Below are 16,233 nucleotides of genomic sequence, written 5' to 3' on the forward strand. Positions count from 1 at the left end.
TGAAGCGTTCGATGTTGACCTTCTGCATGCACTCATCTTCTGATTGATTTGTTGAAACAGATGTCGCTGATGGTACCGTGGCAAGACTATCTGCACTTGGTACTTCTGGTAACTCCTCAGTTGTTGTCGGTGCATCTAGTAATTCCTCAGTTGTTGTTGTTTTCGAACTTCCTGCAACCTGATCCACCGATGATGTACAGATTGCCCGTTTGTCAACGTTTAAACGGCAGGACGTACAAATGCGTAAATTTGTATTCAATGTAGACATTGGAGCATAACCAGCCGCTTTCAGTTTATCTATGGTGCTTTCGGTGAGATTTCGTAGCTCTTTCGAACACTTTGTTTCTGCAAACGGCCTGCAACAGTTGAGAAAGCGACTACTCATGTTGCTCGTTAGATTTTAATAAACAAAATCACTTTTAAGTTTTTACTGACTAGTTTGGTGTCGTTTGCTTGACTGAAGAAAAATTTTACAATTAAATCTTTTATAACCATAGTGGTAGTATATTTTTAGCTTTTTCGTGAGTCATGGTATGTACCTATCATGTTTTTGATGTTGTTGAAGTTACTCGCTTTCTCCCAAATATGATTAACAAAGTCTATTCTCTACCAAGGCGGGTCTATACCCAGGTGTAATCAGATTTTAACTTTGTGGAGAAAACCAGCGCCGAGAAAACCGACCTGCTTTACGTATACTAGATCACCTGGGTATAGACCCGCCTTCCCAAGAAACATTTGCTTATTTTATAATCATTTATTAAGCAATTTTTCACAACTACATACTGAATAGTTTCTTTATTACATTACTTTGCAGCTGCTACGCACACATTGTTCAAGCAAATCTGGCGAAATTATTAAGCTTCTTATCATTTAGTGACTGTAATCATATATTGTAATGATGTTTATTCAGGTTTCACTTAGCTAAGGATTGATGATTTAACAACGCTAGTTTAACAAACTACATTATTGCAGTTTAATTCAGCATCATGTTTAACAACATTTTAATTATTTCCAAGTGAAGCCTTTGTTCAGGCGTTGTTCACACAAATCTGGAGAAGTTATAAAGCGTGTCGTTGTATATTGACTTTATTCCACAACTTCAAAATCGCTTTATAAGCATTCATCTCAGCTTTTATTCAACTGCCACAAAATTGATTGAAAACAAATAAATTACTAAAAATAGCTAACACTGTATACATCAAATGCAGTGTATACCTTTACCATGAATTAATAACCACACTTTTAATAATTACCTGAATACTGGATTCAAACTCGAGACCTTCCCATCGTCAGCGGTATACCTTGCCATCTGCGCCATCCTTGAATTCATATATCAGCCTTCCAGTGCCCAATATAAACCTCTTGTAGCTGATTATTGATCATGCTTGAGCTTCTATTCAACAATAACTAATCAACACGTGCTATGCTGATCAACAACTGAATAAGCGCATTACTTCTGCTGCTGTTCAGTACTGATGCGAGTTTAACTCAGAGGGCTATTTATAGCGCACAGTGAGAAAATTTATTTCAATGCTGGTCAAAAATAAAGTTTATTCACAAAGTAAAAACAAGTAAGTAAGTCTGAAATGATTAATCGAATTTCATAATAAGTTTTAACTTGTTAAAACTTTAGTTGAATTGTTCATCTAACTATACTAAAATTCATTTATTAAATGTATAATATTTCTACTAGGTTAATATTTTAATTAATTGTCGCACTTTTTCCATCTATTAAACATTATACAAATATAAAATATATTTCAATCAATAATCCTATGTCAAAAGACTGATTCAAAATATTTTCTAAACATATTTGAATATTGTATTGAGAAAGCATCAATTATTATTGTATCCAACATGTTTTTATATATTAGTAAGTTAGTGACCAATTCGCCAAGGGCGAAAAGCCACTCAAATAAAGATAAATAATAATAATGTTAGTAAGTTGAACATTGCAATACATTAGGAATACAACGCAATTTTTAGATATTTTGTCCATTTTTCAAAAATTTGGCTATGGTGTGACCTATTTTGTAAGGCTTCTTTGTTGCTGAACAATGTGTTTAGTAATCGTTATTTTGGACTTCTTTGGATGACCTGCTCGGATGATATATCTATGTTGTATTAGGATTTTATAAAATACCTATTCAGCTTTTAATCATGTTCATGTTAAACATGGAAACAGCTGAAGTGCGAAGCAACCAAAACGTTAGTTCGTCTCCTGTAAATCTGTTTACACAATTATATTTGTTTGGTGGAATATTGGCTCATTAATAGAAGGAAAAATGACTTGTTCAACTCATTAGTAAAACAATCGTGACAAGTCGGCAGATATTTTTTGGAGAAGTTTAATAAGTGTTGATTCTACTAGTATTCATTCCAATGAAAAATGTTGAACATTGACTTAAATTTGGATCTAAATACCATCTTCTCAGCTCTTTGTAGGGCATTTTTTCAGCTGTCACCATTATTCAACAATAATTAAATATGTATATGTTTATTTGTGACATTGGACTGTAAGTTGGGTAACCACTTTCATGTAACTATTGTTAAATTATTATTTATACTTCGATTATCATTAAAAATGTTATGATTAGTAACTTTTTCCGATATCAATAACGTCGCAGATGATGATCACTACATTTGTAAAAAATAAATTTTGATATTTTTAATCCAATGTGATTCGAACTTTACCCTCGTTGGTCCATTACGTCCATTACGTTAATCCATCCATCGCATACACGTCTTGGATTTGATTTGAAAAACATTTGAAACATTTGAAAATAACATAAAAAGACATAATACATTTTGCTTGAATAAGAGCATACTCATATACTGTTATTCACATTGTTTATAAGTTTTACTAATAATGCTGGTCAACATTTTAAGTATTAGACACAGAAACTTTTGTACGATTTGTTGTTAATCAAATGTTCAATATTCTACTAAAATGATGGCTACAACCTATAGAAGCTTTTAATCAGTCAATTGTTAAACTTCTTATGTGTTGTAGAACAAAAGCTACTATATTTGCATTTTTGGAGGTTTATCCAGCTCTTATTCTAAACACAAACTGCAAGTGGAATAACAGCTTTTTTATAAGCGGAAAATTATATTAATCAATTAATGATTCAACTAAAAATTTGTTCAGCAATGGTTGCTGCTATGCAGCTTGTATTAAGCACGTAAGTATCTTAAAAGCTACCAATTGTTCCTTGGGTTGTTCTCTACGAGGTAAACTTTTTGCAGGTAAACTAGTCGTATACCTGTATAGAAAACTTTTTTTGTAGCTTTTGTCTTCAATATTAGATTTCTTATAGGTTTCTTTTATCAAAAGGTTTCAACACTATTGAGAGAATTTTTCTTCAGTTACGTACAATAAAAAATATGACACTATCAAGACTTTAGATCACAACACTGGATCGCGTCTAACTTTCTAATAGATGCTATAATAGTTATGAATAATTAAATAAAATATCATGAAAACAACTTGTTAACCTCATGTGGTACCCTTAACAAAAAATTCAGCAACAAACTGCGGTCCTAAAATAAAATAACAATGAAAAAAAAAAAAAAATTTCACTAAGTGTCAAATTTGTGAAATATTTTAAATGTCATAACTTTTTTGTTTATTGGCTTACCATCACCAGTAGATAGCTAATATAATGGACCGTTTTCCCTCAAAAAATTACGTTGGTATTCCGATAGGGTTTTGAGATATTTGAGTTTTTGTGACAAAAATGATGTTTTTTAATGCAAAAAAAAATTTTTTTTACTGTGTGTATTTTTTTTTGGAATCTTTATTTAGTTGTCTAACTTTGTTTCTTTAGTTGTCTAACAATCGAACGAACCGTTTTTGCTGTGCAGCTTTTTGAATATTTTTGAACCATTTTCACATACACCCTTTTGAAAAGTTAGTCGTGACTCAACTTGAAGATTTGATATCGGAAAATGACGATTTAGATGGAACTGAAAAACTGTGCAAAGTTTCAGATATTTTTGAAATGGTCGATCAGAATCGACTTGCATGCCTCCGTGGAATCCCTCTATAGGATTGACAAAAGTGGTGGATCACAATCTGCAGTGTCCCAAATCTATTATTAAACTTTATTTTATGCCCTATGTCACTTTCATGCAAAACGGGTGAACGTAATTTTAAATATATTTTTTCGATAAATTTTACAGATGACGTTTTTATCCCAATCATATATCGCATCTCCAGTTGAAAGCCGGAATCATCGACACGCGAAAACCGATCTATGCGGTGAACCTAACGTCGGGCATAGTGCGCTGGACAGCGGATCAGTTGTGCTACACAGCGCACCTTGCCCGACGTAGCTCCAACGCATGGGTTTGGAGGAAATCCGTTTTTCGGGTGTCGAAAATTCCGGTTTTCAACTGTGCGAATAATACAAAGATTTAAAGTCTCGATTACGGACACCCGATGGATGGCCAACTTCTTTCTCTGAAGAGAATGCCAGCAGGACAGACAGCTCGACGACTGAATGGAAACCTCTAAATAACTCGAGAGCCTTGAAATACGCTATTTTATTTCGGCTGACCAATAAAACACTTAGCTTTAAACTTTAAACGATTTTTATTCACTGCCTGATTAGTAGGGACAATGGAAATTCGCGATTTCGTGGAAGCCGCGAAATTTGTCCTTCGCCGCGAAATTTAGAAAATCCCGCGAAATAAGTTAATTTTTGTGAATTTAGGGGGAGATCCCCCAGTACCGGACACTTAAGCCACTAAATTCATAATTCGAATAATATTAGTTTTATGTGCTCGTGTTACCCATTTATGATAAATATTATCATTTTTATAGTGTACAAAAATAAATTTGAAAATATAAGTATGAATTTTGACATTGCAAAGATATCATATAACAAATCAGGCTGTCCGAAACTGGGGGACAGGAGGTGCTTGAACAAAATTGTAATTTGTCTATATTTAGTCCAATTATGGTACAAAATTCTTTCATACTATCAAATAAGGATTATGTTCGAATATGCTTGCGTGATCGAAAGTATTTTTTTATATTCAAAATAATTACTAAATAGACTAAAAATTAAGGCAATACGTCAAATTTTTTGAAATTTTCAACCTTTTGTACTTTTTTAAAAACTCATGCATATTTCAAGGATGTGTTATTTTACGCAAACATTAGTCTCCATAATAGCTTCCTTTACTACTAATACACCATCTTGATTGGATCATGATTTCTCAATGTTTCGACTTTGTCCGGTATTGGGTGCTGTCCGGTACTGGGGGATCTCCCCCTATATGAAAACCACAGTCAATTACAGTTTTTTTGCTCATGAAAATGGTTTATTCATCTTGAAGTGGAAATCCCATAAAAAAAATTATAATCATTTAGTTTCACTAGGACGTCTGGCTTATTAAATACACTCGATCTAAATTTTGCATTCTCATTCTGATATCAATTTTATTATCTTAATTTGTAAAACAAATACTATATTCAATGAAATTCCTCGAAATTTTCACATATAAAGAGTATTTTTACTGAAAATGTGTATTTTTTTGAAAAATATGGCCAAAATTATGGGATCGCGACAAAGCCACGAAATTTTGAATTTATCGCTTTGGTCACACGCGAAATTTCAAGAATTTTGCCGCGAATTTCCATTGTCCCTACTGATTAGTAATAACTTATTAGCTGCTTACAAACCAGCTATATTCATGACTTATATATTCTATATTCTGCTATATTCTTCTTCATTATTTCTCTTTTCTTGGCCTAACTGAAGCACGTTTGAAAATATGAATTAGTTGCCCAGCATTTCAGTAGCGAGTAATTAATTTTCACAAACCTATTATAAGGCAACTCAATTTTTGTTTTGAATTTCCCAGAAATAGAAAAATACTTATTTTGTTACATTTGAGGACTTCATATGCTAAAGCTGCATTGCTATCATCAAACCGAAGGATTCAAACTTTTTGCAAATAAAACCAAATAAAGATCTGAAGCCTGCCTTGATTGTCGTTTGCAAGCCGGAGTTACCTTGAAGTTTGAAAAAACGTTGTTTCATGTTTCGTGTGCAGTATCTGTGCCTTCATCCCAGCCCGAAACCATGTTTATGGCATCAATGTCTATCAGACATTAAGATTATTTACCTTTCAAAACCTTGCCATATCGACTTATGAGAAATTGTTCTGAATATATTCCCGAAAGCATTATCTTAAAGTTCAATGCCCAGTTGGATATGGTTTCGGATAATATATGCATGACTGGAAATACAAACATGACTGACTATATTTAGAGGAACCAGTTTACAAAAATGGATTTTTCGGAAGATATCCCATGAATCTTAATGCGTCCGTCGGCATTCAATCTGCAAAAGGATATATATATTTATTTTATAAAATTGTAAACATCTGTACACCTTCATACGGCACAAAAGTACAAACGACAGAAACAATGTGATTTGGGCATGACCTCGGAAAATCCGGAACAACTCCGGTGTTCGGTGCCCAATATACATGGCCAAGAGAATGACTTTAATCAGACCAAATTTGCCGTCGAATGCTTTTGGATGCCTTCTGTCTATACACAAACATTTCCCAGTAACAACGACTTGTACTACAGTTCAGAAAAATTGAACAAAAAAATATCTACATAATTCATTTTAAAATACCAAGGCTTATTTTAATATTTGTAATCAAACTCAAAAGCAATTTTGATTTTCTAATTAATAATATGGATCAAACCAATTTTGCCAATTCTAAAACGTACTTTGGTGAATTTCTTCATTAAGAACATTAGAACTGAAAGGAGACAGTATGACAGTACGAGACGTTTTAAAGCTATATATTACTATTGCCTATCAAACAATGATCGTCCAGAAATTTAGAAAAAAATTATTCACGTTGGATGTTAACTTCATTATTATTCATTTTCCAATCTTTTTTTGAGGTCCAAGCCCAAGTTTCGGGCTTATTTGCGCCAATGGAGACGCGATATATTAGAATGGTGATCCAAACGTGCTAGTATAATCAAAATCTATTAAAAATTAGATCCTAAAGCTCAGTTCCAATTTTAGTACCAACCAAACGTTTGAGTATAGGCAGAAACACATGTTTACTCAATTTTCAATATCCACTCTCCACGACTCGATATTCTATAACTCGATGGATTTTTCGATCTTTTTAAATTCTTCAACATCGTGCTCTCCATAAGTCGATATTCCCATAACTCGATATCTATCTATCTAAAACTCTTTTCCGTTCAGAGAAACATGGACTATTTCTAGTTTGAATGTGAATAAATACTAGCAAGTTGTAATGAAAACAGAAAAATATTAAATAGAAATATTGGTTACCTGTCAAATAACATAAAAAGTAAAACTCCAGTGGAAATTTGTCAGCGATGTGAACGTCTAATATGATTAAAAGTCTCAAGGTTAAAATTCTGAACATATTTTTAAATTAAAGTTTAAAAATGATAGAGACGTTGTTTGAGCCGGAAAATTTATCAAAATAGTAGCACGCTCTATCGTGTTATTCAATAAAAACATGATTTTATCAAACATTTTAGGGCCCTATTGACAAAGTTATTAGAGAAAAGAAGAAAAAGATGATCGATTTTTAATGTTAGTGCTGTAAAGACGGATTACCTAGCAACTATTAAATGTACAGTCAGTGACGAAAGTTCAGTAATAACATAATTTACTATTACTTTGTTATTCGACAAACAAATTTGAATTCTCTTTTTTGTTATGTTGGCTGTTAGTTCAGCCAACATGATAACAAAATCAGTTATTAAATGATGATAACCAGGTAACAAGATTTATTATAAATTTGATATTCAACTTTGTTCGGGATATGGCTCATTCACATATTTTATAACGCTGAAAATGGCCATTGTTGACCCACCCTCTCGTAACGCATTTTGTATGAAAATTCTACGAAGTTTTGTATGAGCCGTAACAACAGCAGCACACCTACCCACCCCGTTCAGCATTATGAAATTTGTGAATAAACCCCTTATCAGTGGGCTGATTTTGATTTATTATCAAATATCAAATAGTCCGCTCATAATGTTTAAAATATTTGAGTATATGAGTGACGTACTCGCCAAGGAATAAAAACACTTTAATAAAGATAAATAATTTACATATATATTCCATTCGTCAGCACTATCCATCCCACATAGAACTTTTGATATGGAACCACTCAGTTTCATATCGGTCCCACAATCGAGACTGCTCGATTCGCTCTCTCCTTACCATCCAAGCTGAATTTGAAACAACCACAAACTAAAACAACAAACAAAACATGCTTCCTTGAGCGATTATAAGCATAAGCACCATTTCTCTCCGCTTTTCGGAGAATCTCTCCCTTTCATGTTTATCGTTCCGAACGTTCACCATATCCGCACCTCCAGGGCGTTTCTCACGCGGAGTAAGATGATACAAAAAGAACTACATGAGCTATTGCAATATTGCCTACCAAATTGAAACTACAGCTTGAAACATATAATTTGTTAAATTTTGAAACATTCATAATTGACATTTTGATATTTCTCCCAGTTTACTAAAATGCCTTCAAAGAATAAAAATAGGTTTACGAAATCATCCTAAATACTAACAGTAAATTCCACAGAAGTTCCTCTTGTAGTTGTAATTCCTAGCTTCTTTGCTAACAACTCCTGGAAAATTATCCCAAGAGGTTTTCCAGAACTTTCTTATAGAATTACTCAAGAATTTCGTTAGCCGAGTGGTTAGAGTCCGCGGCTACAAAGCAAAGTCATGCTAAAGGTGTCTGGGTTCGATTCCCGGTCGGTCCAGGATCTTTTCGTAATTGGAATCTCCTTGACTTTCCTGGGCATAAAGTCTCATCGTACCTGCCATACGATGTACTAATGCGAAAATGGTAACTTTGGCAAAGAAATCTCTCAATTAATAACTGTGGAAGTGTTCTTTGAACACTAAGGAGGACCCAGTGAGGACGTTATGTCAAAAAGAAGAAGAAGAATTAACAATACGCAAATTGAAATTTACGGTGGCGATGACGATATCGATGACTGGGGCACTTCTCCGAGCGCACATTTGCCGCATCCCTTACAAATGCTGGCCAATAGTACAATGCTTACGCAAAACGTTCAAACATTCTAATTATTTGACAAAACATTATTTTTTAAAGGGAATTTGATAGAAATCGTCATTGAAACAGAAAATCGATATTTCCGGTACATTTGGCGTAATTAGTTTAAAATAGCATATATTTTTATTTCAATTAATTAAATCCGTATTTAGATCAAAATAAATGAAACGACACTATTTGGATGCCAATTTGAAAAGTTAACCTTCCAGTCGTCGCGCGTTTTGCATCGTCAGAACCACCACGCTGCAGTTGTGAACGAAAAGCGAGCTTTTTTCACTAGCTTTTACATACAAAGGTATCGACCGTGATAATTATATTTTTGAAATTGTTTACCGGCATATCGGTCTATTTTGCTCGAAGTAAGAGGGAGTATGGAGAAGAAAGCAATGAATACTAGATGGATAGGTACCGTAAGGGAACGGCGAGAGAAATTGGATTAGATGTTGAAGAGGGCATACCATATGAAACAGTATTACTTGAGACGTCCTTCCTTGTGGTTAACCTCCTCTGTTTTGGTAGTGTCATTCTAAAACACACCAAGCCGTTCCCATAGGGGCCTAAGGTATATTCTTTCGAATGAGACCGACTGAGAAAGATTTGATCAGTATTTAGTACAGAAACTGCAATTTCTATAGAACAAACTTCACGAAATTTGAAAAATTCAAAGGGTCAATTTAAGCTGACATCTCTCCAGTTCACATGCTGGAAAAAATCGAAATATCCACCGATCGATCTTCTTCAAAGAATTGTTTTTCAAAACTTAAAAAATCAAGAAAAAAATATTCTAGAAGTAATTTGCAAACTTACATTTTTTTACTTTTGGCTAGCTTTGGGCCACTGTTGGGGTTGGTGGTCTGATGGCTACCGCTTCTGCATCATAAGCAGAAGGTAATGGGTTCAATCCCAGGCCCGTCCCTTTCCCACTGTTGCCACATTTTTTTTCGAATCTCACCTGTGTTTTCGGCCGAAAAAATCTTTTTTGTCTTAAGTCATCCTCCAAAAATCTTGGTAAAAATCTGTGTTGTTGAAAAATCCAAAATTGATTTTTTAAGGCCAAAAAGAGCCTTCGCAAACGTATTATAGATGTATTTGGCATGTCAACCGTTATTAATTTGAACTAATTCTACCATAAGTAAGTTTAAAATGCATAATTGTTTCTAAAATTTACAAAAAACGTAAGTTTTTCTGAAAACTTTTTATTGAGAAATGGTACTTCTGCTTTATATCTTCCAAAACTATGTGCTCAACTTATGAAATATCCTAAAATCTTAAAAATCTTTTTTATCAAAAAAATCGGTGGTCTGTGATCGCAGATATCTGTAGGCAAGATCAGCAAAAAATCTGTATAATTACAGATAAATCTGTGTATGTGGCATCACTGCCCTTTCCTCGTACTTTGTAGTTGTAGGGGAACTGGGGGTAATATGCTCATAGGGGGCAAAACGCGCCACCCTCGATTTGGACGAACGATGTGTTTTAGAATGTTTTTTTTCTATCCTAGATCATAGAAAATGGATAAAAATGCATCTTTTAATATATTTGTATGTGTTTTTCTCGAAAATATCGTTAAAAACGTATAAAAACGTTTTTCGCTGTTTTCGTTGCAATTTTGTGCGATTTTCAAGCTCGATAAGGTCGATAAATAACGAAATTTTTGAAACTATCACCGAGAGCCAACTTATGCACTGTCATAGTTTGTATTACATGCAAAAAATATGTTTAATTTGTCCTAAAAAAGCTTTACGAAGGACCTAAACTTTAATCAACTCTGGGGGCAAAACGCCCACCCCTATTTCATAACACCAAAACTGCCCATAACTGCATATTTGTAACATTCGACAAAAGTAGGCATTGAGTAAATGGGATACCAAGTTAGCATTTTATTGCAGTATGGGAGGGAACTGATATTTCAAAAAATCACTAAGAATTCAAAAGTGCTTATTTGAGGCTGAAATTTTGAACAACTCATATCGTTTATTGGGTGAATAGTCAGAAAATAATTCTGATAGAAATTTCGCTGCCACTGCATTACGAGGCTCATGTGTAATCTCAATGTGACTGTTATCCGGTTACAATTGCCAATGGGACAAAACAACTTGGTATTTTTTTCGAATTTTCTAGAACAATCTCACAGATTTTAGTAAGTTGATCAAAAGTATTTGTCATTTGATGACTCTCCCCGGTATTAACTCGAAATTGACAAAAATGTCGAATGTGACTGTTATGCAGTTATGGGCAGAAAACAGCCGTTTGAATTCAAATTCTACCAAACGTAATGCCACGTTGAAGTTACGCACAAATTGGAACCTTACAAATGTACATTTTTCGCATCAGCATGTATACTATTATTGAACAATAACATCTGATCAAACGCCCGGATGTATGCAACCTATAAACAAGTATGATTGTATGCGTACGTTTACAGAACGGCTAACGCCGGACTGAAGCGGGGCATTTTACCCCGCAAAACAATACATATGCAGTTAAGCAAGCATTTTTTAAAAATTAATCTATAAACCCCAGAAAAGCTAAAATGAATAGCTGTTTCTACTATTAGAAAGAAAACATGTTTGTTTATCCGACCATAAATAAAAAAGTGCATAAAATAATGTTTTTCACATCTGAAATCGCTGTTTTCCTTAACGTGGGCAAACTACCCCCAGTCCCTTTATATCTCTCACTTGCTTCTATCTTTCATTCTAAATCTATCACACTCAAACAATTCGTTCATAGCAAACGCTAGAACCAGAGACGGACAAGAAACCGTTTCCCTAACGCTTCCATTCTTCTACGCGCATGCCTTTCCTTACACGCAAACAAATATTGTTGTATAATCTACCGAATCCATGGTAGAATTAAGAACTGCACCAACGATTTTCAACCGACTACAAAAATCTGTTAAGTTTACTATAATCTGGTGAAAATCACTGAGCAGTGCAGTAAATTTGACTATGTCCATAGTAGCATCCACTACAAAGCATTGTATTTCAATCCGTGACACCCACCGTACAACACAGTGTGGTCAAAAGTATGATGCTAAACTTTTCATATCAAGAATGTTTTTAGTCAAAAATACTACAACTCTGGTTAAATCAACAGAAGAAATTTTCTTGTGTAGTGATGTTGACTATGTTTTGGTAGAGTTAACAGATTAATGTAGTCGGTTGAAAATCATTGGTGCAGTTCTTAATTTTACCATGGATTCAGTAGATTCTACAATAAAATTCATTTCAGTTCTGAGTAGAATCTTAGTAAACTTAGTGGACTCCATCTGATACCTGTTAATTCCTTATGAGATCTTCCCACAAATTCTGATTTCGAGAACATCCATTTACAGGAGTCAGCGGAAGGTTTGTGAAACTACAGATTGGGTCACAGCTTCGAAAAGGTTGGGAACCACTGATAAAGGGTGTCCCCAAAAAATATGGGCACGACTTCACCATACTACCATTTCGAGACTAGTGCAGATAAAAACATAATTTCAAACGTTTGATTTTCTCACTGAACAATTGTAGATTTTGAATTTTGAGCGATTTATTTAACTATACAGTCAGTATACACGCACAATAAAAATCTGAAAAATAAAACCATATTTATCCGTGGCGATACAATTATCAAACAGACTATGACTTATTTCATTCAAAATTTTGAACTTTAGTACATGTCAATTAAAAAGATACAAACAAAAAAATCGATTCCAGCTTTGATCTACTTGAAAATGGTCAGAAACAAATCTTTAAATTTGCGTTAAAATATGTAAATATCGAAAAATTATGTTGCCTATCCAAAAGTACAAAATTTAAAGAAGTGTAAAACGTGTTGTTCTTATTTCTGATCAAACTAACTGAAATGTTATACCTTCACAATGTTGTATTATGTAAAGAGCAAAACTAGTGTTTTGATAATTAAAGATTTTTAGCATAATATTTGTTGGATTCCAAGAAAATCACCATAAATTAATTCATAAAAAAATAAACTTGAGTTATGTTGAAGATTAGATGTTTTGCTGATCAACAGTAGCAGAACAAGTAATCAGCATGCTGATGCTGGTATTCGGAAACGTACTAGAAAAATATAAATATTTGTGTGAGAAGACTCAATTTTGTACGTTCATCAATACCTACCTTCTCCATATGAAAAAAATATGTTTTTATTGGCAGAATAGTAAACATGTGAAAATCGGATTACCTTTTCTCGATAGTGCATTTTCATCCTGCTCCCCCTGTACATGTTGGTATAATTACAACAAAAAGCATCACCTCTTGCTGATAGCGAGAGCACTAAACCAAGAAGAATATAAAATTAAAAAACAAGCACAGTTTACAAGTTAAACATTTGCATTTCGAATTTTATGTAGAAAAAAATAAAAGATTTATGAAGGTTTTTTCTTTTTGGGGTAAAAGATCTGATCATATTCTACATACCAAAATAAAATATCTTCAAATATCACCAAGAATACAAAAAATTACGTTGAATGAGTAAAATTCTTCACATGACACAAAATTCTGAAGGGGTTTTGGTTGATTAAATAATATTTCCACCTTAGCTTGAGTCAGATCTCAATTCAGTACAGAAGCAATTTTGAATTCAAGAAAACATTTCTCAAGCAATCATAAGCCCACAGAAATAGTGATAAAAAGACGTGCTTATTGCATTAGAACCGGCAGCCGCTCGTGTTTCTCCAGAGAGTAATAGCATCGCGAGTAATAGTTATCGGGCTAATGCTAAATGGTTGCTAAAACAGCTCTACAAGAGCAGAAAAAAAAATCGTCGACTACTATGACTATAGTCATCCATCGTCTTCGCCCATATATCGTCATCGCACCCAGCCAGCCCATCGGCTGCTTTGTTTGTCGCGTGCTGTTTTCAACAGTTTGGTTCAGTTCAGTGTGGATCGTAACTTCGAGGGTGATGGTTGGATTTTCTTTACGCTGTTAAGATATGTAGAGTGCTGACGGGTGCGGCGTTTCCCTCTTTTTGCGGTTCTTTTCTTTTATATCCCAAGACATCCCACACTACATCTTTCCTATATAGAGTTGGTACCAGTTGAGTCAGAGAAGTTCAACTTAACTTAACCATAGCAAATTGGACGTCTGTGCATGGACCAGTTTCGAAGCCTACTGTGCAGTGAGGAAAAAGTGCGCCAAAGTGTCGTTCATTTAGTACATTCAACCGGCCTTCTTCGACCGGAAGTGGAAGTCATCAAGCAGCAGCAGAGAAAAGCAAACAAACGCTCGGAAAAACTAAACGAGCTTAGATACTTTCACGTGCGATTATCGATTTAGTGCGTCCGGTCCGGGGCAGGGTCGGGGAAAAGCAGTTTGTTGAGTTCTTCAACTGTGACAGGGAGTTGTGCCATCTGCATCATGTGATTGGATCCGCTGAATGATATCAGTGCAAAGTGATGCTAGTTGACTCATTGGAGTGATTCGAGCAAAATATAGTGCCAATATAGAGCTACCATAACTGTACCAAGTTCAAACGAAAAGAAAGAATAACTAGTTGGAAGGTATAGAGCCTTCCTAGCAGGTCGTCGTTATCAACAGGTGGGCGACGGTACGCATACCACACCAAACAACGGAAATCGAGTGCTTCAAGTGAACGAAAAGCAGTTCCCCTGTCATCTGGCCAAATAGGTGCTTCTGTGCTAATCGATATTGATTAATTGGCTGGAAAAGTCCTTGTGATTCGTTTTAAATCATTCGTAGCTCGAGGATAGAGACGAATAACACCGACGTAAATCAATTTGAGCGGTTATTGCTGATAGCAGCAATATTTTTTCGCCGCAATGGATCCATTGAGGTAAGTTGACGAGTTCGTAGTAATTAGGATAGGCAATTTGAAGCATTTCGTGAGAATGGTTGTTCTGCGGTAATTGTGGAACTTTCTTAGATGATTTATGGATTCTAGTCATCAGTTTCTATAATTACTGAAAACATGGAAACACTATTTGAGCATTGAACTCACAGAATGATCACCGGATGTGAACGCCTTTGTTTTCATTCTTCCATTCATGACAGAATTTGTGCATTCGTAATATGTTCATCATATACACAAAAATGTTGTTCCGCGTATTTTCTCCAGATTACCCGATTGAATATCTGCGCCATTCATATTATCAGCAATATTTTTTTATCTCATTCGTTTTTTGATGCTCAATTGCGTGTCATGCTTTACAGATCAAAATTCATTTTTTTTTTTTGTAATTTTGTAATATAAAATTGAATGACTTCCTTTGTATTGTTATCCGGGTGAAATTGATCTGTTGTTCCTATCTTTTTATAACAAAAAATGTCCCCCAGAGTTTACGTTTTATCGTCTGGGTTTCGTACAAGATTTAGTTGATTGATTCTGCCAGTTCGGGATATCATTGATCACTCACTGGAAGTTTGATTGAGTCATACAAAATCAAATGAGTCAAGATATTGAAGAACTAAAAAAAAACTAAGAAAATAATCTTCATTGTTGAAGGAACCCGATTTGTTAACGCTTAGAAATGATATAGAAGATTAAGAAATAGCATTCTTGTTTTGAAATATTTGAACGATAAAATGTTTATTTGATCTTTACATGAGAAGGGTCAAAACAATCAATGTTACCCCGTTTTAAATTATTATTATTTAATTTTATCTTCATTAACGAGATTTTAAGCCCTGGGATAGTTCATCTCGGGTCCCCGTTTTAAGGTTTGAAAATTAGTATAGTGAGACACTTGGGCACTCGTGGCAACTTGAATTTTCAAGAAGGGAAAATATAGAAATTGTTTTTTTTCATTAGCAATGTCGTGAAATGGTACACGGGAAAAAATTCTGTGGTAAAAACTACTATTGTAGCTGACTACGCCCATTCTTGAAACTACCATGGAATTTCAGAACAAATTACTATGTTTATGGTACATCCCGCCGCATTACTGGTACATTTGACAGAAGTTATTTTCATCAATTCGATTTTGACTACAGACATGGTAAAATCAAGCGCATTTCTGGTCTGCTGAAAATTGCCGGTGCGAGCGCTTAAGTTAACCCCCTAAAATGGTAGTTTTTACCGCACAATTTTTTTTGCGTGTAGAGATAAATGTAATTAAAAATGGTTGAACATATTGAAATT

The 16,233-nt window shown here is 34.3% G+C and overlaps 1 protein-coding gene across 1 annotated transcript in view; it reads left to right on the top strand.

The window, feature by feature from the left end:
* Positions 1–14,012: 14,012 nt before the first annotated feature.
* LOC110676984 (facilitated trehalose transporter Tret1-2 homolog) overlaps positions 14,013–16,233 on the top strand; it is an 85,123-nt gene continuing 82,902 nt past the window's right edge. Inside the window, exon 1 of the mRNA XM_021847213.1 lies at positions 14,013–14,928. Coding sequence (XP_021702905.1) covers positions 14,915–14,928 — 14 coding nt within the window. The 5' untranslated portion in view covers positions 14,013–14,914. The remainder of the gene's footprint in view (positions 14,929–16,233) is intronic.

The sequence above is a fragment of the Aedes aegypti genome, chromosome 2 (genome assembly GCF_002204515.2).
Source record: "Aedes aegypti strain LVP_AGWG chromosome 2, AaegL5.0 Primary Assembly, whole genome shotgun sequence".
In the NCBI taxonomy this organism is placed as follows: domain Eukaryota; kingdom Metazoa; phylum Arthropoda; class Insecta; order Diptera; family Culicidae; genus Aedes; species Aedes aegypti.